Here is a 25,068-nt window from a genome sequence, read left to right on the forward strand (position 1 = left end):
AAAAGCTATTATATTGCCTCACTGCTGCTCACTGGCACAGACTGATCTTGAAGAATTCACTGGAACAGATCTCAAGTGTTAGCAGGCTAGAACATGCATCCTAATCCATCCAATCTTTCTTGGACTGGAATACTCAAAGAGATCTCAATGCAAAACCATGAGATTGGAAAATTTGGTGATAAATCACTGAACAGAAGAAATAAGGAATTTCATGAATACCTGCATGAAATAGACACAGTAAGAAATGGAGAATGGTGAGTGTGTGAGTGTGTGTGTGGTGGAAAGTGCCATCTCTAGAGTATGCACCATATCTAGTATCCATCTATATATATCTCAAATGAAAGCAGTTGCAGTCTGCAGATCGTGGCTGACCCTAGTTAGTTGCTCATTCATCAGGAGGATAGGAAAAACCCAATCTCCTGGAACTACAAAAAGGAAGCTGCTGTGAAGCACTGACAAAATGCCTGGCTTGTTCCTTTGGTGCTGGTTCACTGGCTTCACCAGAGTTTGCCACTGTATGTGGCCTGAACATCTCTAGCCTGAACTTATCTAGCACAGCCAAAGGACTTTGTCAGTTTTATCTTGAAGGACAGCATTTTCCTCTTTGGAGCTGTATTTACCAAACATTCAGTACACTGTTGAAATACATTTATTCTACCACAGGAAATGAAACAAGACTTCAATAATAGTATATTGTACTCTGAAAGCAGTACAGTTATTTTCCCCTCTCCCCCTACCTCTCCAAAATCAGTATAATTCAGTAAATAACCCTTTTTTGTAGCACATACCTTTACTGCGTAATAATGCACTCCATATGTTGGGAGGGATTCTACAATACTCATGTAACTGAAAAACAACACATAAGAGAATAACCCTGAGAGGATGATCTAAAAAGAAATGCTTAAATATATAATAAGTACATACATACTTAAAGTGTTAGATAAGTTGGGAGACATAGCTACGTATTAGATTTATAGTCCAGTATAAATATTTCCTGATAAAACAAAAGTCACCAGAAGTTGCTTTTATTTCACTTACTTCACAATTGCTTGGCCTCTTGTCTGGCCATTTAGTTTCTTGTAGTGTTCAATGACTCGGTCCTCACTGAAAAGGAAGAAATGAGATGTTTTATTTAATGGCAGTATCTTGACCAAGAAGCATGCAAAAAGAGTAATAAATGCTCTGTTAGCACAGCTATCAACAAGAGAATTAAAAGATGCCAAGTAAAAATGTTAGATGATGGAATTTGATGTCACTGAGGAAAAACAAGGGGAGCTCACAGGCTGAGAATAAAACTAGGTTGCTAAGAGTTGGTTTTCTGGAATAACCTTTTTTAACTCACAAACATGTACAGACTTTTCCCTCTCCACAATACTTTCCTTACATACAAATGGTGCCTATGATGTTACACAGTCTGTATCAATGCTGCTGAAGCTTGATTTTGCCCTGATGGTGCAACTTCTTTCCAAGAGCACCAAGCTTGCTCAGTTAGCAAAGCTTTCTGAAATTAGTGGCCACTAATAGCCCTAAGCCTCACAGATTACTCCTCACTGCAATTGCACAACACTATGTACAAGAGCACTAGCAGAAACACTCTTGGAGTCATCTATCTCAGCAAGGAGTTAAATTCCCAGTATACACAGAGGCAATGTCTTTAACAGCAGGTTAAACAGTTTCAGAAAATGTGTCCTAGTCACTCAAAGTTGAGTCCTTTTGTTGTTGAAGTATTGATGTGCCTTTGCATATTTCTGGGTTATACTAACTTGCAATTCCTCAGGCAACACTTGGTCATGCACTGAGAGTCAGCACCAGCTAGGGCATATTCCTAGTGCTGCTTTGGAAAGTAAGAGATTTTCATGGTTTAGAATGTTCCAGTCAGTGGCCTTCAATGTCAGACAACAGTTCTAGGCACATTTGATGAAAGCATGTTAGACATTCACCTCTACACAACAGAGATGCAGCATCTGAGACTACGTCAACATGATCCAAAGAACAGACTGTCAAACATTCCCAGTTTCAGTTTTAAAGAATCTCCCATTTCTCTGGTAAATGGGTTGCAGGAGAGCACAAAACCAGAGCTATTTGATGCATACAATCAGGTGTCCTAGCAAGGTCACAGCATGGCAAAGCATAAATCAATAATCTCCTTTCAAAGGTTCACAGTGCACAGTCACAGCATTCCTCTTGACCTACAGCACATCACAGCCTACAGACTTGGTACTTTCATGCTGGTCTGACTTTGGTTCTTTAACTTCCAGAAATGTAATGCCCACAGGACGGGCTTTGCTGCATTTATATAGCAGAATACTTAAGACTTCATGTTTAAACACAATCTCTTGCTCTTTATGTTGTAACTTCAAGAATAAGGAGTCTGTTGAGTCTCCTAGAGGTACATTACAAACATTACCAGTCTAAGAGGAGGGAAACCTGAACTCCTTCCCTACCTAGTACTGCTTGCAGTTGTATCAAGTGTCTGTCTAATGCTGCATGTGGTTTAGGTTATTGTGAACTGGAATTGCTCCTTCTCTGCATTTTCTTTGTCTAGCTGAACCTTTAAAGGCAACCGCATGGTTGTCCACAATGTGATAATCCTTCCCCAGGCAGAAGTGAAGCTTTTTTATTGCAGGACAGTATGAAGGAGCACAACAGTTTGGTAAGGTAGATGACCTTACTGTAACTGCTCAGATGCGCTCATGGTGACATTTGTGGAAAAATGCAAGGTATTTCACTGAGCATAGCCCACCTAATATGGCTACAACTTCCCATTGCTGCCTTCCCCATATGCATGCTTGTGCCAGGAACATCTGTCTGGGGCCAGTGTCTCTGCCAAAAAGAATTTCCCCTGTCCATGCAGGGCCCACCTCTGCTGACACCATTCATAATGCTCTCAGTGATGTTACAGGCTGTGGCCATGCATATCCTCCTGTGACACACAGGATGCTCTGTTCTGTGATGTCACAAGGAGGACATTCCACACTGTGACACGACAAACAGGATGTTCTGTACACAGATGGGGAGTGGGGCCCTGTCACGGGGGAGCTGAGGACTGTGTGTCTGTCCCTGGTAAAGCCAGGAAGAAGGCAGAGGAACAAAAACACAAGCGCAGACACCAAAGAGTGATTCAGAGGAGGCAGTCTGTCGGTTCATCCGCAGGGCCAGCTGTTCTCCTACAAGCCTGGCATTTGTCATAGTAACTGCTTTCCTCACTCACCAACTCATCCTGTGAAAATAAAATGGGTCTTACTGGGGCAGGGTGAAGAAATGTCCCACCAGCACACCACAGCAGTTACATGGTGCTGATGGAGTCAGTGACAAATTACGTGGGTAAAGCAATGGTCATCTTTCCCATCAAATCCCTCAGAATAATTTTAATGCTTTGAAAATAACTGTAATGAAATTCAACAGTTATAAAACCATATTCAGCCCACGGATCTCAGCAAGTACCATGGATGTACAGGCGTGCATATGAAGGCAAAGCTCAGCTCTCCTGCTATGATTATCATAAACAGGATTACTTTTGGAGCAATAACTGAATTACAAGAGTGTTCAGCAATGGAAGATCTCCAATAACCATCATTCTTAATTAAGAAGATGGACAGAGGGAGCTTACAACCCTTTGAAATTATCTTTTAAACCCCTGATTGCACATGGATGCATGCAATTCCTCTGTCTCGTACAGGAATAAATGAGGAATGACTTCTCAAAAAATAGTGGAGTTTCTCCAGCAAAAAATGCTCTTAGCTTTGGTTTCTACTCAGCACATTTTATGGTATAGATCGAGCTTTAATATTAGTGCCATTCAAGGAACAGATAAATGCACCTGCCTGCTGGTTGCCTAATGTGGTTCTGGCTGTGCACTGCTTTCTTACAAATTATTATGACAGATATATTCCTGGACCATATCCCTTGGGTATGGAAGCCAATTGATGGCCCATTTCCTTAAAAGGATAGACTGGATGCCAAGGAGCCTCTTGAACAGCATAAACTTATGTTCTCAAACCATACTAAAAGATGTGGGATAGTCCTTAATTTTCCTAAAGAAATACAGGCAACACTCTCCATGCCTCCATTGCTCTCTCACAATACTGAATATGTTCCTTTACAATATTTTGAGATCTGCAGATGGTAGTGCAAGAAAAATATCATCCTTGGTTCCATTTTCTTTTGGATAAAAAATAAAGCTTGAATTATCAATCAAGGCATTAATAGGACTTACTGCCTTTCACCTTTCTATACTCTGGACTAGTCAAACTGTGGGAAGAGGTATTCCAGAGCACAGTTCATCCAATCTGTTTGGGTGGTTTCTCTGGGAGGATATTATTGTTGCTTCTCTCCACTGACAGTAAAGGGAGCTGAGGCCCCTAGTTCAGATGGAATTGTCTGCATTGAAGAAATGCTGATGACCAGATGAATCCCACCTTAGCTGCCTGACACTGGCTTCTCAAATAGTTCTTTGGATTCCTTATTCATTCACACAGTCCTGCAAGGAGGATCATACAGCAAAGAGGTCACTTTCTGCCTCCTACTCTGGGATGGAGGTGTAAGCCCAGTATGTGCCAGGGAAAACAAGCAAAATCATTCACAGGTCAGAAGGAAGATCAGCAGAGCTTAAGGACCTTCTCCCTTGTCATTTCAGCTGTTCTCCTCCAGGCAGCTGCCATGCTGTTATTGACAGCTGGGAGAGTGCTAGGACACTGCCTGGACCACCAGCTGATGTCTCCTCTTGCCCAGCTCTGGCTTGTTGCTGTGTCAGCAACACAGAAACTCATTCATAGTTAATGTGGAGACGTGGGGGCAGCTGAAGCGCTACTGTCTGTCTGTCAGATCATAAAATGTTCCCCCCAGAGCTGCAAAAATTAATACTTGGATGATGTCCTATAGCAAATAACTCATAAAGATCTGAAGAATTACCAATAAATCCCTCCTGTCACAGCAGTCTACAGAACTAAACGGCAGGCAATTTGCAAGCAAATGCAGGGCCAGATCTTCTTATTACTAGATTCAGTTTTTCAAAGGTATTTGTTTCTCCACTCTATACCCAGCAAATTGAGTTGTCCACCCATTGCTGCACCCTTCTGTATTCTGTTTCCAGCCTGATTCGTCAGTTTTGATGGTATTCTCAAACTTGCTAACATCATCTCTATTTGCAGTGATCCAAATGATCAAATACTGCCCCACTGAAGCCAGCAGAGCATCTCACAGGCCATTGGGACCAACCGGAGGATCAGAGCCTGTGGTCTGTTGTGTATTAAGAGAAACTGAATTGTGGTTTTCAGCTGATATTTTCAAAGTTGGATTTTCTGGCAATGCTGATGCTTTCAGTTGCTAAAAACAAGCTTGCATGCAAAGTCTGTTGGAACCTGGGAGAAGTCTGGCTTCCCTATGATTCATTAGAAATTCCATTCTGGCATCTACTTTTGTGCCATTTCCTTGGATCCTTGTTACCTTCTTTTGGTAACCTGTGCTGGCTTGCTGGAGAGGATCTAGATTAAGACAAAATGCTATAACAATGAATGTGAACTAACACACTATCTCCAGTGTCCAGTGATTATTTTTGAGTCTAAAATAATAAATACTATCAGTTGTTTCCATGCATGGACAAGAGAAATCAAAATTTAGGGCCTCAGTTCGTGAACTGTGTGAGAGGACTAGAAACTCAATTTTCATTTAAAACAAAAAAAACCTCATAACACCCTACTTGCTTCAATCAGTCATGCTAAGATAGGCTTGAGAACAAGATGTGCAACTAATGCTTCTTAATCTACAAAGAGCTGTAAACAGCAACATCATGATACACAAATTACAACCTTCGTCTTTGTTGTGAGGCCTACAAATCTCCAAGAAGAGGTTGGAATGGAAAGGCCTGGAGCAAGGGTGTGTAACTAGGAGACTCCATGAAGGTGGAGCTGGGGGCCACAAACTGTCTTTACTCAGACCTCACTGAATTTAAGAATCCAGGACCCATCCTACTGGTCTTACTGCACTAAATAGGAGCAATTGGTGATGCTTTTCACGATATGAGTCAGACATGCTGTATTATTTTATGCAGATTTGCAATAGTCACTTGTTGAAGGTATCATGGTATCTACTCGAATTAACATTTTATCACTCTTTAGTCCATTTCAGACTATTTTGATGCAGTTGTAAATATAGTATAGGATTGTTTTGTATGTTTGTTTAAAACTAACTGGAACAATTGCTTGCCCTACCCCTGATATTTTCAGTGTTCCTTTCTGGAGCTAGAAATTCACTTGCTATTGCTTCGTGTTAATACTGAAGAACCAGAGCACAAAACTGACTGCAAAAAGACCAGATTAAATTTGTATCCAGTATGCAACCTGTGTGAGATGCAGAAGAGAAGGAATGCAGCATGTCAGTAAACATGTTTTTAAATCTTGCCCACTTAGATCAAGGAAATTTGCAGCTGTACTTTAGAGTCTTTGTTGGATTCACCAGTGGCCTCTTCCTGAGACTATTCAGCATTTCAGAAGATGTTTTTGAAAAATCCACTACTAAAAATAATTAACTGCCTGGTCACTGAAGTGAAATTATAAGTGAGTCACGGGACTGTAGCCATTGGTTTTATTACCCCATTGGAAACAACTAGCTTCCCAATCTGTGACCTGTTCTCAGTCAAATGGGAACTCCCACAGAATTAAGTACAGCTGCAAGAAGTGCTGTATCTTGTGTAAAACCATAAATACTTGCATTCTCAGGTTTTGACTTGGCTCTTTTCGCTCCAGGTAACTCAACATAGCCCAAAGGCAAGAGAGGACACAGGATGTCCCAGATTTCACTGGGATTTCCCAGCAGGAATAGAGTTAATATTCTCGAACATTGACTAACTCTCATTGATAGTGGGGGCAGACAGATGGGCAGATAGGGCCTAACAGGCAGCCTGGGCTGTCAGTGCTTTCCTATATACAGATACTGTCACAGGAAACTGGAACAAAGATTATGTGGGCCTCACTCCTTGTAGCTACTGAAGGGTCCGATTTGCCTTCTTCCCTGTTTATGGCTGTTTGTTCCCACTATTCCTCTTGTGGTGACTTTTAACTTGAGCTACTACAGCGTCAGCCAGACCAGGCCACACATCTGTATGGAGGTGGTCTATTTTTTTAATGTGTTTGTGATTATGGGAACCATTAGTTTGTGTGAATGTTCCTAATCTCAGCCTAGGACTCCGACTCTCCCCTGATGTCCTTAGAAAGTGATGAGTACCTCACAGAGTAAAGGTTGACTTATAGATTGACACTAGGTACCACTAGTTCTGGTATTACAGGCATGCTATTTAAAAGCGAATGGATTTGCTGGCAAAATGAAGACTTGAAATCATAAACTACAAATTGAACTTTTTTCCCCTGACATCCTCAGATTATCAAGATTACCAAGAAATTAAGAGTAGCAAATAAAGAAGGTCACTCCCACCCTGAGGTTTGTGGATGATTGCTATAAAGACAAACGTGACAGGGAAACAAACAGAAAAATCAAGTGACAGCATCTCCCCATTAATTCTTTCCCATTTGCACAGATAATGGGGATTGGCAGGGTGGTACAGAAGCTACCTGTGGGGCATACAAAATTTAATTGTGATCCTTTTCCTACCCAGCATTTCATTTTCAGTGCAATAAAAGGTAAAGTTGCAAGCCTCCACCTCCAAACATCACCTAGTTCACATTAAAGAAGACATATGTCCCTGTTAGTTCAGTTAATTCAGAGAGGACTTCCAAGGTAAAGCAGGATCACTCAAAAACAACGCACAGCAGTACAAAACAGTGACATTTCAAACTGGGAAAACTCTTGCTTCTCACAGATTTAAAGTGCTGGAAAAGGGAATGGCATATTAGGTTGGTCTCTTGATTTCATTGGTACACTTGGAGGTTTACAGTGAATCTTCTTGCCAGACATTAATGGAGTCATTTGGCACACGGGGCAACTGATTTGCAGTGTGATAGCTTTACTTTACTTGTGTTGCATCATGCAATCAGTTGGTGTTGGATCCAGAGTTAGGAGACAGGAATACCTGCGTCCCAGTATTACTCCAGATCGCTGTCTGCCACAGACAGGCCCTGGATGAAACACTACAAAGCTACTCACAGAATGAAACATTACCAGTAAGCAAGGGAAGGATGCTCCTTCAGTGCTGGTGTTGGAAGGGCTGGCAGCTTCTTTAATTCATTCCTTACAACTTCATTGCTGAAAGAGAATTCAAAAGGAAGATCAGGCTACAAGAAAACAACCACAGTATTTGATATGACCTGACCTAGCTGGCAGGCTGCTACAGCTCTACATCTGTTCCTCCTTAACAAACAGCAGTGGGGTTTCCTTTCCCATTCTCTTTATTTATTTTATGGCAGCGTGGTTAACTTTTCCCTCTATTAACAAAATTGGAGCAAAGCTCTCTCAGATGATTATGTTGAAGCATTTCCTACCTACTCTGGGCACACAAGTTACCATGCCACATTGCACTGAGCAATGTCCCAAGAACACATTCATAAACAGAGCAAGGGGAAAAAGAAAAAAAAAAAAAAGAAAAAAAAGAAGAGATGCTTTCATTTGCAATAAAACGTTTTTATTTAATGCCTACAACCTGCTGCAAAAAGTAATTATTTGCTTTCTTAGCATCATAGGTTTCTCTTAGCCTCTTGCACAGGGGAACTGGCCTTTGCACATCTTCACTGATAAGACTGCAGCCTGAATTTACATCCTGATACACAAAACCCTCGATAGGACCAGGGCCAATTACTTTGCTAGCATTCTCCTCCCTGCAGTCTCCAGCTACAACTCCGGCCAACTGGAGCAACAAAGCTGCACACCAATGAGCAGGAAACACTCATGAAATGGCAGACTAGTTCTCATAGATGAAATTAAACCATGTTTTTTTCTTCTAGCAGCCCAAAATGCCTTCTCTTCAGCTTCCAAATGCACAAGGAATTGTGAGCACACAAAAAGAAATCTCTCAAAGGCCTGGGAGGGAAAGCAGTGCTGCTGCTGCTTTTAGTATCTTAGAAATACACTGCTAAGAGAGTCAGACAGGACACTGAGGAAGTGCCAAAATCGGCTTACTTTTTAATAGCATTTTTTTCCTGCCTTCCTGCACCCAGCTCTTTATCCTGCAAAAAAGTGTTGGAATGGCCTGCCCAGGGAGGTGGTGGAGTTGCTGTCCTTGGCAATGTTCAAGAGGCACCTGGATGAGGAGCTATGAGATCTGGTTTAGTAGCTTGTGGTAGCAATGCTAGTGGGAGGACGGTTGGACTAGATGATCTTGAAGGTCGTTTCCAACCTTGTGATTCTATGATTATATCCTGGAGCTGCAGACACCTCTCCCAGAGCTCTAAATTTCCCAGCCCATTTGCTTCCCCTGTAGAGCAGCAGAGCCATTAAGCAGGCAGACAGGTAGTCTTGGCATCCCCAGCTGTAGACCAGCTGTCCTGACAGGACCACCTGACCATCTGAGGCCCAAAGAGCCCTAGGATGTCACCCTGAACTTTGTTCTGGTCTCTACAACATCCTGTAGGGCAGCTCACAGTGATGTTGTACTGCTTCAGTTATAAACGTTTTCCCACAGCATTTGTCTGTTTGTGCATCCCAGCAGAAGGCTCTACCTGGGACCTAAATGGGTTTGTCTTAATTGGAATTTGCAGGTTAATTGCAGGGTTGAGCCATTGGATAAACTATTAACATAAACCTTTGAGCAGACATTTTGGTATATCTACAAGTATCTATTATCATGGCAGTTCCCTGACAATCATTTAAGAAGTAGAATTAAAACAGGACCATGACTTCTAGTCAATCTATGCCAGAAATGCCAAAGTGTCAATTAAGTTCAAATTTTGCAGAAGGAATATGTGTAGAACAGCACTTGCAAGAAATGACTGAGGCAACTACTGCCATACTAAGCACATAGTAAACAACTCAGTAACATCTCATATGCCAAGTCAAATGGCTTGGCAAACTGTTTGAAGACCCACTCTTGCCTAAATTTCATAGTCATTTGAACATCAGATCTTCCTTTGCAAGTGCAAATGATTGAAAACTATTCAGATGTTTCTTTCATTTACCATGTGCAGGTAAATATCTGCACAAGTCTGAACAAGAAGCTGCACTGCTCTGTGTTATCTGCTGATCTGGCCACTGTGCTGTGTTTGACAGCTCAGAAAACAAGCTGCTGCTGTTTATAGAGTTTACGGGATCTGCCCAGAGATATCTCCTCCACAGCATGTGCATACTCAGCTCCTAATGAGTTCTTTGACATTATGAAAGAAATGGAAAAAAAAAAAGCCCTACCATCAAAAAGAAAAAAAAAAAAAAAAGGATTATAAAAAATTACCAGAACAACTGAAGCACAAGAGGCAGTTCCTACCCTCAAGTGAAGATTTTTTACAGAAGGAAGTTGAGAAACTTCCAAAACTTTTCTGGGAAGATAGAGAGTGATTTCCAAACAGGGGCTTTCTGAACTCAGACAACTGTCAAGTAGGATGAGATTAGCAGTGACTAACTATCATTGAGAGTCTGGGAAAAACCCTAAGCCAGTAACAGCTCCCATGAAAGAGAGGGCTAATACCAATCAGCTCCCTCTTTCCTGCCAGTGAGGAACAAAGCCTGTACTATGATTGAAAACAGTCTTCTAAAAATCCGAGGAAAATACATTTCTTGTAATGTTGTTGGATGGCATCTGTATTTCTGCTCAGTACCTAGACAATATCATAAAGGTAGTGCTGCACAACTTCAAAGGTACAAATGTACTTCAGGTCATAACTTCAGAACAAAAAGACATTTCATTTCCCTAGTCCGTATATTCACTGAGCCTTCTGGCAAGAGTCTCAAGGCAATTGAATTTAGACTCCCAAAAGGATGTCAGATCAAGCAGACAGGAAAAAAGAATGGCTCACATTGCATTTGAACTGGTGGCCATGAGGTCACTTTCCTCCATTAAAACACCAAGCTCCTTAATTTTTGAAATGTTTCCAGCAGGATCACAAATGATTTCTTACTTACTGTGTTTCCAAATCTTTCTAGTGAAATATTTCAGTGTGTTTATTTTATTACTGTATTTAGGAAGTGTTTAATCCTGTCACTGGTGCTGCATTTGTCTCATAGTCTTAAAGTGTCTCGTGTACCTCCAGGGTTGGTATATATAGAAGGGTGCTTTTAATTCACATTCATTAATATACACAGTAAAAGGCTCCAAAGAAACTTCCTCCATGTCCTCCAGACCACTTCAATCCTGCCCTATCGTGGAAATTATATTATTTAGGAGACTGAATGACAAGATGAAAAATGAACTGGAAAAGCCATCTCCACAGGATCCTGGCTGCTATTTAGATATCCAGAAATAGAGTTGACTGGCTGGGGAATGGACCTAGAAAACAGGAACACCTGAGTTCCTTGGCCCAAAAAACTGCTGTCTGCATCTCTAACTTTTTCCACACATAAACATAAAGGCTTACCTAGCCAATTCATAAGCATTTTGTGAAAAACAGGTGGTTTTTTTTGCAAACTGGCTGCAATAATTTTAAGCAGTATTACACGTGCAGTTATGTCTCAGGAAATCCATACATTTTCCAGCATGTGTAATAACAATGATCAGTAACAAAACAAAACTGCAGGTGAAAGCTCTCAACTCTTCTCAGCATAGCACTTGATTCAGTTGAATGAAAAAGGAAATGCAGAGTCTGAAATTCTCAGAATAAGCAGCACCATTTGAGATATAGTGTGTAGGATCTCCTCCATGTGGTTGCAAGATGGAAGAGTGCAGAATGGGTTTTGTAACCACTTAATAAATTTCAGCTGTTTAAATGCCACTTGGTTACTTGGAAAGAAAAGTAAGCCTGAAACTATGTTAGGTTACCATCCGCCCAGATGTTGACATTATTATGAAATTCTACTTAACAGTAAACTGACTGTTTGCTTTCCTTCCTTGTTATTTCATATTTTGCTGGGAGATACTTGGAGTTGACTTGAAATTTCTCATAGTGTTTAACCTGCAATCTAGGAGGGTTGGCCTGAAGAACTAGCTGCAGCATTTCAGGATTTTCTTTAATTCAGTATTTCCCCTCCCCAGTCTAAGGTGTGACTGGTATATGTTATTTCTAGCTACCTTGACATAGGGACTGTTTAGGAATGAGAAGCTGGATTCAGAATTTTTAAAACCAAAGTTGGTGTGAGTTACCTAATTATTTTGGTTTATATCAGATAGGATTTAAAATCTGGTAGGATTAATTAGAGGGGAAAATTTCAACAACAATATGCTATGGCCCACAGCCAAATAAACCAAAGCACCATAATTCCTTCATCTCTGAGGGCCTAAAGAGGGTCACACCTGTAGGATTTACATTCATCAAAAGAAATGAAACTTGAAACTGCCTATTCTCTGCCAACCAAGTGTGACTTTGTTCCCGTCTAGAAATAATTTTAGCTTGAGCTAATAACCTTTACATCTGTTTGTGGTATACTAATTTAGTAGCTTTACAGAACAGGTGATTCTGTGCCAATTTTTTGGTAACTAATACCAAAAAGAACAGATCGAATCTGAAGTATCCTGTTTAACTGAGAATCCATTGAACAGGGATACCTAATTGCCCAAAATTCAATAGTATATACTAAGTTAAATCTAAACCTTTTTCATTCTTTTGTCAAATGAAGCATTTCAGTAGTCTGCAACAATGTGAAAAGCTTTATCTGTTAGTGCAGAGCACTAGGGACATTTTAAGGAGAATTACATTCTGTTTTAAAATCTCAGTTTGTGTTCTGCCTAAATCTGCACCAACCCAGAGATGTTCCCTTTGTAAAAATCTGCTTGCAAAACATTGAGTTTGATCAGGCCACTTAAAGCAAACACTGAGAAATGCTTTTCTAGATTCACCTAGAAAGGTTCAGGAGCTCAGGGTTTCTGACAGATTTGTCTTTGAAATGAAAAATATTATAAAAAACATATTAAATGGGAAGGAAAAAAAAAAAACTTAGCTAAAGGAGTTAGAGGCCAAATGGATCTTTAGGGCTATTGTGACATCTTAGCTCAAGATAGGTAAGACAAGCTCAAGACAGAACCAGCTCAAGACAGAGACTATGTGCTCTCCAGACTTAGCAAACACTTGGGCAGTAATTAAGATGCCCAGACTAGGCAGTAATCTTAGGTGGCAAAAATCAGTGCTGAGAGACTAACACGTGATGATGTCCTACCAAAGAATGAACAACATGTCATTGAAACAGTACGTAAAGCCCTTTGGGTATAAGAAGGAAGAGTACTATGAGCACAGTTACAGTTTTGAGGCATGGGATGAGCTTCTCTAAAGCAGCAGTGGAAGCTGCTGTCAATGTAGATGCGGCAGTTCACAGAACTAGAAAACTTAACTGCTAGAATTTCTAAGATCAATTCTGTTTTTTTTTGAGCTCTAATGAAACCCTAATGAAGAAGACTTGCAACTTCATTCTGGAACCTTGAACTAGCCCTTTGTGATCCACCACCTGGGTGCAGTGGGATTTGGTGACTCAGGTCACTATGAACAGGTGCCAGCCCAAAGTTCAAACTGTGACAACTTGGCCTTGGCTATCCCAGTACCCAAGGTGATGAGCAGCAACTCGTAGGAAGGCTTCCCTGGGAACAACTGTTCTCCCATCATCACAAATGAGTCGGTGCTTATGTGCTCTTATGGATTAGGGCCAAAGAGAAACTTGCAGTCACACAGGCTGTAAATCTGATGGTGGCAGCAGACAACCCAAGTGTGGAAATCTTCAGTCTGCATACTTTGAAAACAAAGCAAGAGTTCAAGAGTTCAGCTTGCATGCAACATATGCTGCCATGAACAAAATACTATCTTTAAATCTCAAGATATTCACAATTGCAAAGCTTCTCTGTTTGAAAGAACATCCAGTTGTATTACAAGCAACATTTCAGCAACAAACTTCACACACTAAAGCCAACTTCAGCCATTCAGTCAGTATGTATATTTTCATCTGCAGTTCCCTTTGCTGGCTCCTGGCTAGGTTTGCCTCTCAGATTTTGCACTGATACAAATAACCACAACTCTCAGTGGGCAAAGTCTTGACCACAATGACCTCACGTTGACTTCAGTAGCACCTGGATCTCACCCAGCACATAAACCCCTGTCAGTGCACGTTATGAGGGAGACACTGGACAGTTATCCCTGGAGATGTTAAGTCTTATCCTAGAATATAAAGTGTCAGGATAGGATTTTTCAACATTTCTTCAAGAACAGCCTTTAAATTCCATTAATACAGCAGACTGCTTTGTCTCCAAAGTCCATTTAAAAGTTAAGATCCCTGGGACTGTCAGCAAGCTGTTACTATGACACCACTTCTCTGCTTGACTTGGCCATAAGGATTCCCTCTTCCACTTAAAACCTTTGAGAGGTTTGAGGTGAAAAGGAATAAAAGCTATTTTAATAGTGATGACTGTTACACCAGCATGGAGAAATCACGTTTTGTGACATTTTCTGTATCAAGGCCTAGAGAAATGCAGTTAATCTCAACTATTCCTCTTACAAAAGACAGCAAAGATGGATGTTTTCCATTTGCTATTTCCACTTCAGGTCTGGAAAGAAATACTTGATGAGAAAATGCTCTCAGTCCTATTACACTGAGCCATCTAACTGATTCCTCTCTGTTCTAAGGTTCATAGTCTGAACATTAGCTTGATTCGTCATGTCTAGATATTCTGAGAAACTTTAAATATTGGTCCTCATAGCAAAACCAATGGAAGATGTGGTTTAGCACAGATCAGAGTGGGAAAATTCTGTTTGGTCCAGATCTTCTAGGCTGAGCACAAGACAGTGCATGGAAAACCAGACTGAAAAATAGAAGAGCCACAGGAACTCCAGTGTCCCCTAAACACCACTGATAACTGAGTTAGTTCAAACTGAGTGAAACTGAAAGATGAAGCAAAATTGGGTTTGTGCTTCTGTGTTTTGAGAAAAGGCAGAACTTGAACTTCCTTTTAGCAAGGGTACATTATGTCAATCTCAGATTCTGTGATGAGCAGGCAATTATTTGCAATGCCTTTTTGTTACTTTATCTGCAATTTGGTGGGCTGGAAGTCTCAATTTACCACAAGATGGGACCTGACGTATATCCGGTCGCCATGTTTTTTCACGGTCTTGTGTGTGTGTGTGTGTGTGTGTGTGTGTGTGTAGTACCATTAGTGTTCATAATGCTAAGAAGCTTCTCCAGCAATTCAACCTCATCGCCCATTCACACCTTGTTTTCTTCTCTGAAATTACCTTCTGTGGATACTGTGGTTCCCCAGATGAACTAAGGTTCAGGTCAGCAAAAAATATATATATGGAGTGTGTAAATTATTTAGCAGGAAGTTCTCCTAGGCTTTAGATGAAGAACTTTCATGCTTCTCACATGCGGCATCAAACAGCCACCTGACCTTCAGTTGCTACTGATAGATAGAGTCACCTCTTTGAATTTCTTAGAGCACTTCTAAAGATTTGGCTCAAGGGATAGCAGGAGTTCAACAAAACCAGTCATTTAAATTCTGATTTTGAGAACTCACTCCAAATTCAAGCTGAAATATTGATCAGTGATGGAATTTTAATGCTGCCTCAGGCTAGGCCTGTGATATAAAAGTGATTGTAGAGTCATTTCCTGAGTAGTTTCCTTCCAAAGACTAGTCTATTTCCTGAACTTTGTGGATATATAAAGGGATTTGTCAACAACAACATAACAAATAATGCTGTTTGCGAGGGCATGGTCTGGTCAAAGGCTGTGGTTTGTAAAGAAACATGGTGTCTCTCCTTGCAATCCAGCTGCTACACAGCTACAGCTGAGTCACATCACTCACACGGTGATTTCACCTGATTCGCTCTCAAAACACACAATGACAAAAACTTCTAATGTTACCTACCTTGAAAAATCTCCCTTTGCCTCCTGCAAAATAAGGGATAAGCATAAATATATCATTAAAAAACGCACACACAAAAATCCATAAAACTGCTGTTAAAGATTTTCCATTTGCAAAATTCATTTAGCAGCAATTTCCTGTTGTAACTGATTCCCCATGTATTTTCTTGAACCAGTCCCTAAAGCCAAGCACCACACCAGCTGCAGTGAGCCAGGCAGATTAACAAACAAAAGGTTTGCCTAATAACAGTGGCCAAGTGATTCATCATTCTGCTAGTAGATTCCCAGGAAGCTACAGGAAATAATGGTACTCAGTTATTATTTTGGTCGACACGGATGCTATGTTAATAGAAAACCTCTGAAGCCTCAGTGACTTTGCAGCCTCTGAGAACATCAGGACTGTTTTTACAATAGTCAGGTATTTCCCATTAAGTAGATTTTCAGAAAACTATCTCACCTGCAGCTTCCAAGGGGATGTAAGACTCAGAACTCACTAGCACCTTGCTGGGTATTTCTGGGAGTATTTAGCTCCCTTACTTAAATATCCAGTTATTTCTATTTATTAGTGTCATGGACTGATGTTAAAGGATTGGGTAATATTCTAGTGCAGTACTTAGATTAGTATCTGAGTCTTACTGGATATCTGTCATACCCTCAAAATCTATTGAGTTCCATCTTCAGTAGATGCAATTTGCATTTTGCATTATCCCCAGGCAATATACATTTCATTCTATGTATGCTAAGTACCTTATTTGCTGACAGCTACACACAAAGTAGAGTGCAATAATGTAATTTGTAACTGGTCAGTAATTTCTGCAATGAGGCAGTTTCCAGATTTTGTATTCAGGTCCTTGTCTCTCCACTCACCCATCCACAGTCAAAACCTGTCAGTCCATGTTCAGAGGTGCTTCACTTCTGAGGCTGGGGTAAAGTACAGAGCTTTGGTAGTACTTTAATTTGTTCTGGTAACACAACAATTTGAAATAAGGCTGCAGACTAAATCATTTGAGTTCTGACAGTCCTTTAGTATCTTCCCATCACCCCTTGAGCAAAGTGAAGGGCAGACAAGCTCTCCTGTGGTTCAGGGAAAGGAATCCTTGAACATATCATGATTATAGTACAACACAAAACAAAACCCCAAAGGGTAAGCCCTGGCCTGAAGAAGGATGAGTGTACTGAATTCAGAAAACAGTTTTGTAGGGTTGATTCTCCATACTTCAGTTCTTTGACCTCTACGCTGCAACAAGGAATAAAACAATGCTGTGTGATCCCTCTTGTTTTGCACGGATCCTGTCACAAACATGGACTGTAGTAATTTCTGGTTACAGACAGCAGAGGTGTGGCTTGTTTTGACTGTTTTCATGAAGTTACACATCGAACTACTACAGGAATACACGCAATATCCTGTGTTTGTGATGAGAAACAATCACAGCACTGAGGGTTACAGTGGTAGATCTCGATATGGGTGTACAGTTACAAAGTGCTGAAGTTATTCATTAGGATGAGCAGACAATAGATTCATAACCCTACTGCTACTTCACACAATAACCCTCTTGTTTGATGTGTATTCCCCCAACAACCAATAAGCAATTTCTTTAATGTGCTTTTAATTGAGTCCCCCATCCTGACTCTCTCTCCATTTTTGTTACACAAAATGTTCTTAATGAAGATTCAAATCCCTACACATTAATTGCTTCCTTAACATGAAAAGTGCTGTAAAAGCGCAATGTGTTGTTATTTATTTGTGCAGTCTGATGAGATGCCTTGTCTGCTCACATGGATCCTCACAGCTTCATGCTTGATGGGAAAATAAAACAGAATCTACACTGTAAGAAAGGGGAACAAGAATCATTTGACAGCTATCTCTGATCTGGTCCCATAGTTATGCTCATAAAGAGCAATCTTTCAAACCAGCCGCCTCTGCTGCCCTGAAAAGGTTCCTCTTTGGGAACAAGACATATACCAAACCCTGCTGGTAATTCGAACTCTGACCCTTTCCCTCTTGCTGATGAGGGAAATGCCAAGACAATTTTTATTTCTAAGAAGTGGTTTTGGAAAGGCTTTATGCCCTTCTGCCCACATTGGAAAATACAGACAGTTGCATATATAGAAGGTTATGGAGATCATCAGAAGGGCAAGCAACACTGGTAAAACAAATGCAACTGAAGTCATCGGAGAGGAACTCACTGGATACATAGTTCATCCAGGAAATCTCATTTATAGCTTAGAATTCTTTCTGGCTTTACATCATACTCCAAGGCTTTGGATATCTGTGTTAGAGCTAATATGATATACATTTATGTAAGCAAAATGTTGTGCAGTGGCTCCTGCTTCACATGTGGAGAGCTCTGGTGTAAGAGCCTTCTGCACTTTTTGCTTTGGTATAAATGATGAAAGCTGTGTAAAGACAACTTATCTGCTGAAAAGTTAGAGATCATTTTCAGTGCAAACCTGAAAAGAAGCTGAAGATTATGTGTACCTCAGGCACAAATGAAGACTCTTTCCTTTGGTCCACAGGGACTCTCAGAGTCTTGTAATTTAGGGAATCCCTGCACTTCTGTACAGCCCTTTTTGATTTAGCCAGTCAAAAGATTCAATACAAAGGTGCATGAAGCAAGAAGAGGCTGGTGCTTACCTGCAAGATATATGCAGCTAGTTCAAACACCACTTCACTGTCAACCTCAATGAGTTCCTAGAATGGTGAAAAAAACAAAAAGAATTCAGTAACTTTGAGATCCTGCAAGAAGAAAATGCATCTCCTCCTGTCTACTGCAGAGTGAAGCATGTGGTGCCAGTTTTCTGGCCTGGCCAGGCTTCAAAGCAATCCCTGTGCTCCTGGAAACCAAAGTGAGTCTGAACCTGCTCACTCTGATGTGGAGAAAGCCAAATATTCAGCATGAAGACCTGGCAAATGAAGCATAACTCAGTGTGGCATAAGGGGTTCCTTGGGAGGAAGGAGGAGAAGGCAGATGGAATGGGGAGGATCAGGGTCATCTTTACTTTCAAGCATGATTTAGTAAAAGATAGTCTGGGAAATAAAGATTTTTCTCTCCCCAGTTCTATCCATGCTTCAGGAGAACACAGTTTTGTCCTTGGCTCACAGAAGCATGGAAATGAGAAAATTTGTCTTCACTGAAGTGGTATCAAAGCCCTTGCAGAATCCCTCTGGCCCTTGTCCAGGGTAAACTCACAGGAAAAAGAGCCATATTGCCTCTAACAGGATGGGAGCTCTGGTTTCAGCCCCTTCGTGTCCCTGAGCATGGGGGTGGGAATACTTTAAGAATAAACTGTGAAAGCAAATCTTTCGGTAGATTTTCACTGCTCTTATCTATAGAATCTGGACCCTGACAAAAGTAATTTGTGAGGGTTGGGTGAAACTGTGAGCATCTTGCTTGGATGCTGCAGTTACAAGGGCACTGCTGGTTGCATCCAATCCTCTCAGCGTTCTTCTGCTGCATCTGAAATAGTGGTCACAGGCTATGGGGTGTGTGCACCGCTCCACACTGAACGTGTGGGACGCAGACACAGCATCAGGAATGCTTGGGAAGGGAGGCAGAAGCCTTATGGCCAAGCATGCTTGAGTCCCAACCAATTTTGGCGTTTGGGAAGGCAGTGGGCTTTTGCTGATACAGTTTAGGCCTCAGTTATGCAACTAGATCTCCCACGTGGCCACATACACATATGTGCTTAGCTGACTCCTGTGGCTCTTCTGTTATATTTATTTAAACTGCTGTTTATAATATTTTATTTAATCTGGCAAGAAATGAGATATCTAAATATAGATTGCTGCTGTGATCCATACTCCAGCCAAATCAGGGCCACACCTCATTTACAAGCCACAATTGCTTTGGCTCGTCTCTGGCAAAATCAAAAACAAAGGGAACAAAACAGAGATTAAGATCCAGGTGCCCTTGACTTTCACCAGTGCCAGCTTTTTAAAATAAGCATTTCCCTCACCTCCTTCATAACAACTCCCTGGGGAGTGAAGACCAGCTCTGCTAAGGGCAATAAATACACCTCCCTCAGTTCAGCTAAACTGTGACTCACACAGGCACCTGCACTAACGAGGTACTTGTGCCAAGGGAAGTGCCTGATGGAAGATATCCATGCAGCTGCAGGCTGGGGCAGTCAGGAGTGTCCCATAGCAAGGGGTGATGCAGAGAGCCTGACTGCCTTTCTCCCTGTGGTGAACTGGGCATTGCACACATGAGCCAGCCTCTACAAGCCCATGTCGATGTCACGACAAGTCCACATTAGTGGGTAGAGTGGGCCAGAAGCCATTCTCAGACCCTAAGGGGATGCAGCACAGAAAAACTCATGACTAAACACTCTTTCTCCCTCTCCCAGCCCCAAACAGTTACCACAACTATACTACCTTTCAGAAACAGGTGCTCATCCTTGAACAGGCCTCCAGCAATGCCTGAGACAGGGCTAGTTGGCACAGGCCAAAACCTGTACCAGAGTGTGTTACTAATGAAACAGACTGATGGACAGTACCCAACACCAAGCCCTGTCTGACTGGTAGTACAAATGTCTCTTGACTTTTCTGGGCAACGGCTGGCTGGGATGGCGCTGTGCAAAAATTGGGGTGTGGGGGTCAATTGCTGGTCTCATAGGAGTGGTGCAGTAACCAACATAGAGCCAGATGGCAGCCCACGAGACCAGCAGCCTCATGCTGAAGGAGGTTGCTGACAACAAACTGTTGTATTTGTATTGCTAGTAGGGTTGCCACAACCTAGGCGCAGCACTTTGCACTTGTATTTGTTGGGCCATGTGAGTTTCTCCTGGGGCTGCTGCTTGAGCCTGTGTATGTCTCTTTGGATGGCATCCTGTCCCCCAGGTGCCACGACTGCACCACACAGCTTGGTACAAATGGTGTTATGAACTAAATCATACATAGCATGGCCTTTCCTGGCTGTGGGGAACCTGGGATGAAGTCATTTGTGAGAAAACTTTTTTTGTGCAAGGAAACTTTCAAGGTTTGGGAACTTGCACGAACTTCTAGTTGCAGGGATGACAGGCACTGAATGCCGCTCTTTGCACCTAGAGATCCTTCCATCCAAAAATGATGGCTGGGTGCTCACTTTGTGTCTGAACAGAGACCTTGTATCCAGCTTTCAAATTCAGCATCCTTTTTAATAGCATGACATGGCTTACTGTGGCTGGAATCAGATGGAGAAGGACTCGGGGTGACTGGGAATCCAGCAGAGCTATTTATGGATGGAGCTGACAGTCAGTTCGAATGTGCAAAGTAATAGTTTTAGGAGAGGTCAGACTAAAATAGATCAACCTAGATCTGTAGGCACTTTTTTCCCCTCCTTTTTAAGCTTTGTCCGGAAAAAAAAAAAAAAAAAGAACAACAGCATAAGCTTTTCCTGGCAACACTCCAAAAAAGAACTTTTCCCCTGTAACTAAAATGCGATGCTCTGAGCTCAGTGCTGGAGAGGGCTGACTAAGCACGTCTAATTGCAGCTCTGTCAGAGAGCAGAGCTCTGCCCTGCCCTCTCTCTGGACGCTGGAAAAAAAAAAAAAAAAAAAAAAAGGACATTTGCCAGCTTCTCCTATCTAACCCTGCATTTTTGGACATGCAGAGTTAATCGTGGATTTTAGGAGATGTGAGCGAGGCCCAAGATTTGGTATAAACCTGCTGTCAGAGCAGTCGCTAACACACTGTTGAGAGGCTGCAGGAGGCTGTGCAGGGAACGAACCCCTCTCTCACAAAATCCCACAAAATTAACATCACGCACACGCATACAGCCACACGCCATCACACACCCCGACCCTCGCACACGCTCATACAGACACACAGCCTCACAGTTTCCATACACACGTACACAAATCACACGAACACCCCCGCTTACGTACTCTGTCACACACACTCCCCCACCCCAGAAGATGGCGCCCGTTCGCTTCCCGCGCGGCCGCTGCCGCCCTCTTCGGGCGGGAAACGCTGAGGACGCCGCTCCGCCGCCCTGAGGGCTGACCTCGGCTGCTGCTCGTTACAAGCTCGTACAGCTTGCTTCTGTAGTCATGCTATAGGTATTCAGTTCTGCAGCCAATGCAGATTGGGTCAGGGGCTGCAGAACCACGTCTCAGTCCACCCCCAGAGCTCCTTACCTTGTAGATGCAGGACTTGGCATTCAAGAAAAACAGCTCTATGGTGGCGTTGTCCTTTAGATAGGAGATGCTTTCAATGTAGAACCTGAAAAGAAAAGCAAAAGAGGTGAGATGCGTGGGAAAACCGGGGTAGAACTTGAAAATACATCCATTACTTGAAAAAAAAGTGGTTAGTGGAATCATGATGAGTATACTGAGAATGAAGTTTCTTTGTTTATGATGCAGGTGGAGTGATGAAAGAGCTTGTGCTCTACGTGATGACTCAGCACCACCTCAGCCCATCAAAACAACTGGATCATCAAGAGGATTATCTTGCTTCTAAAAAGCCCTTTGCGTTGTCTTTATGCTTTAAACAGTCCCTTATCTGTTTATTTTGTAAACTTCATTTTGTGTCACGTTCTGGCATTTTATCTTCATTCCTTTTCCTAATCTATTTCTGTGCCACCAATGTACATCTCATAAAATTTTCACTGCCAGAAATCTACTTCTGGGTTCCCTCCTGTTGACTTCAGCTCTGCATAAGACAAATTTTAAAATTCCTTCTTCCTATATTTTTGTGTTTATCAGGCAGCAGCTATGGCTGCAGAGTAATTAACCAGCAATAGCTAAGGACCTTGCACTACCTACCAGTACCACGGGTATCAATGCTGGGGATGGCTGTAATGCATTTCTTTTTGAGCAATGGCTGAGATGACTTCTCAGAACTCAGTAAAAAGCTGCCCGCTCCAAACTCTGTGTCCAAAAAAACCCACCACTGCATTAGCTGATTACCTCAAATATTTGCAGTTATATAGAAAGTTCATCACGTGTATTAAACTGTTCAGTGTTTCATGTCTTGCTTGCTTTGAAACTTTGATCCTTAGGCAGTGAAATTTCTGAGAGTTTTGCCACCATCTCAACTAAAGTTCAGCCCTTGTCACAAATCTGCGTTGTGACCCTTGGGGTAAAAATGACAAGATAAAAGTAAGTGCCAGATATCATCAAAGTTAATAACTGACCATTTTGCATGAGTATGTTGTGTATTTTAAGGATTCCGTTAGCAACAGAGAAAGCCTGTTCAGTGTGTGATCACGGTGAGTTTTGCATTTAGTTTTTATTTTTAGTAAGAAATACATTTATCTGCACACTTCATTTCAGGGCGATCTTTAAGTTGCAGTACATTGGCAGCAATGTTCCTTACATAAATTCCAGTACTATCGTGCGTTGTCAGAAGCAATTAGGATAGGGAAAGTGCTGGGGAAATGCTGTCTGCATTAGGAACTTAAAAAAACAGTGAGATACCTTAGAAAACTGGGTAGAGACACAGGGTCCAGTTACAGAGAAATCTATTCTGCTTACTCCAAGACTCAAGTGTCTAGCAAGGGAGCTGTGAGCTGCTGAAACTCCTGGGGCTTCACACAAACACTAAAAGGATTGTCCATGTTGAGTTATTTGCAGAACAGGGGGCTTTAAATGTGACCTTCTTATGGGTGAAGTTCAGAGCTTTGCAGTGCTCCTAGGTGTCTTCTGAAGACCCTTCAAAACAGTTTATTTCCTGACCAACTACTTATTGGAGTGAAACATTTTGAGCTCCTCTGCTGAAGTGTTCCTGCTATTACCTTTCCTCTTCACCCCCTAGAAAAGTTCAAATGAGAATTAAAAAAAAAAAAGAAAAAAAAAAAGAAAAAAAAGACATCTGAATGTACGATCGTTAAGGATGAAATTTAAAAAAAACACCTTTTTTCCTCTAGTTTTCACTGCGTTTCACCTCCTGTCCTTGAAACCTTTTTTTGTTCTTGGCAAATAAAAATACACTTGGCTTCTGAAATGCAACAAGGATGCTGCATTAAAAAGCCGCCTTCTTGCTAGATCTGCTTTCTTGAGTGCAGCTGGCTTTCCATCTGCTGAATTCAGGGAGAAAAATGGCAATTTTACACTTCTTCTTAAAGAACTTCCTCTGCTTATCAGCACTACCAGTGCTCTCCAGGTTATGATTCTAGAATCTTTGAATTGAGGGGCAGAAGAAAGCAGGAATGTTTATTCCATTTTCAAACCCAGTGAAGGTTATCGGGAACGTTTTTTGTTTCATCAGCAGATGGAATGAGACCATCCTCCTCATCACTAGAGGGCAATATTGCATTTCTGCAATGGGCTGCAAGGATCTTTCCCAGGGCTTTCCACAGACACACATTTTCTGTACGAAATCAAGTCTCTTAGAGCACAGAGCCTGCACACGATACTTCACAAAGGAAACCCAATTCTCAAGTGATCTCTGGAGTGGAGGGTGTGCTGGGGAGCTACTGGCTCTCACACATGCACCCAGACAAATATAAAGCATGTGCACCAAAGAAATTGGCGATACTTAAAAGAAAAAAAAAAAAAAAGAACAAAAAGAAATTTGTAGAGAGAAGTCTTATGAGATTTGCTGTGTGGCAGGCTGAGAAATCCTGAACTGGAGTAGACTGTCTTAAATTTACAGCCGGCACTGAAGCAACAGGAAGAGGAGGGAAATGTTTTTTTGCACTAATTGTAACTCTCTCTCCAACCTCCTCCTGTTACTACATTTTCCAAACATGGTTTGGGAAACTGCACATTAAAATGGCCCATGTCAGTACCTAAGGAGGCAGGAAGAAGAATCTAGGAATGAATTAATCAAGAAATCTGTGTTAAATTCCTGACTGTGACACAGGTTTACTTTATGACCTTCAGCAAATCATGTAGCTGATTGGGGCTGCTGGGCTTTGTTTAGGAAATACTCCTCCCTTGTCTGACCCCCTGTGTCTGTTTTGCCTATTAAGATTATAAGCCCATTCTTATTGCATATTTCAAGATCATCAGTTTTAAGAGGTAACTATTAGCTTTCTGTTGAGGACTCCCAAGAGAGCAACATTCCTCCACATGTTGTGAAGCTGAAATATCCAGGAACTGATGGGCTGGGCAGAGATGCAGGCAGTGCAGTGTGTCTGACACCTTAGCTCTGCTACTAACATCTCCTGCAATACAACCAACAAACAGCACTGCCTCAGACAGCTCCTATGAGAAGTTCTCTGATAGCCAGCAACAGTTGTGATGAGAAATTAGGTGTGTGCGTGAAGGGAGAAAGCT

General features: G+C 41.7%; 1 protein-coding gene across 11 annotated transcripts in view; it reads right to left on the minus strand.

Annotated features, from left to right (window-relative positions):
* The window catches only part of FRMD4A (FERM domain containing 4A), a 354,026-nt gene that overhangs the window by 53,552 nt on the left and 275,406 nt on the right, over nt 1-25,068 (minus strand). For 10 of the 11 annotated variants that reach the window (XM_090134966.1, XM_090134960.1, XM_090134970.1 and 7 more), the window contains 6 exons: nt 21,985-22,069; nt 18,503-18,559; nt 15,872-15,894; nt 8,113-8,196; nt 1,039-1,104; nt 789-846 (listed from right to left, as the gene is read on the minus strand). In XM_090134966.1, the coding sequence (XP_089991092.1) occupies nt 789-846; nt 1,039-1,104; nt 8,113-8,196; nt 15,872-15,894; nt 18,503-18,559; nt 21,985-22,069 (373 nt within the window). Of the gene's footprint in view, nt 1-788; nt 847-1,038; nt 1,105-2,743; nt 3,031-8,112; nt 8,197-15,871; nt 15,895-18,502; nt 18,560-21,984; nt 22,070-25,068 lie in introns of those variants that run through there. The other variant, XM_031588615.2, reaches the window with a different exon arrangement.

The sequence above is a fragment of the Phasianus colchicus genome, chromosome 1 (genome assembly GCF_987193195.1).
Source record: "Phasianus colchicus chromosome 1, bPhaCol1.hap1.1, whole genome shotgun sequence".
Lineage (NCBI taxonomy): Eukaryota > Metazoa > Chordata > Aves > Galliformes > Phasianidae > Phasianus > Phasianus colchicus.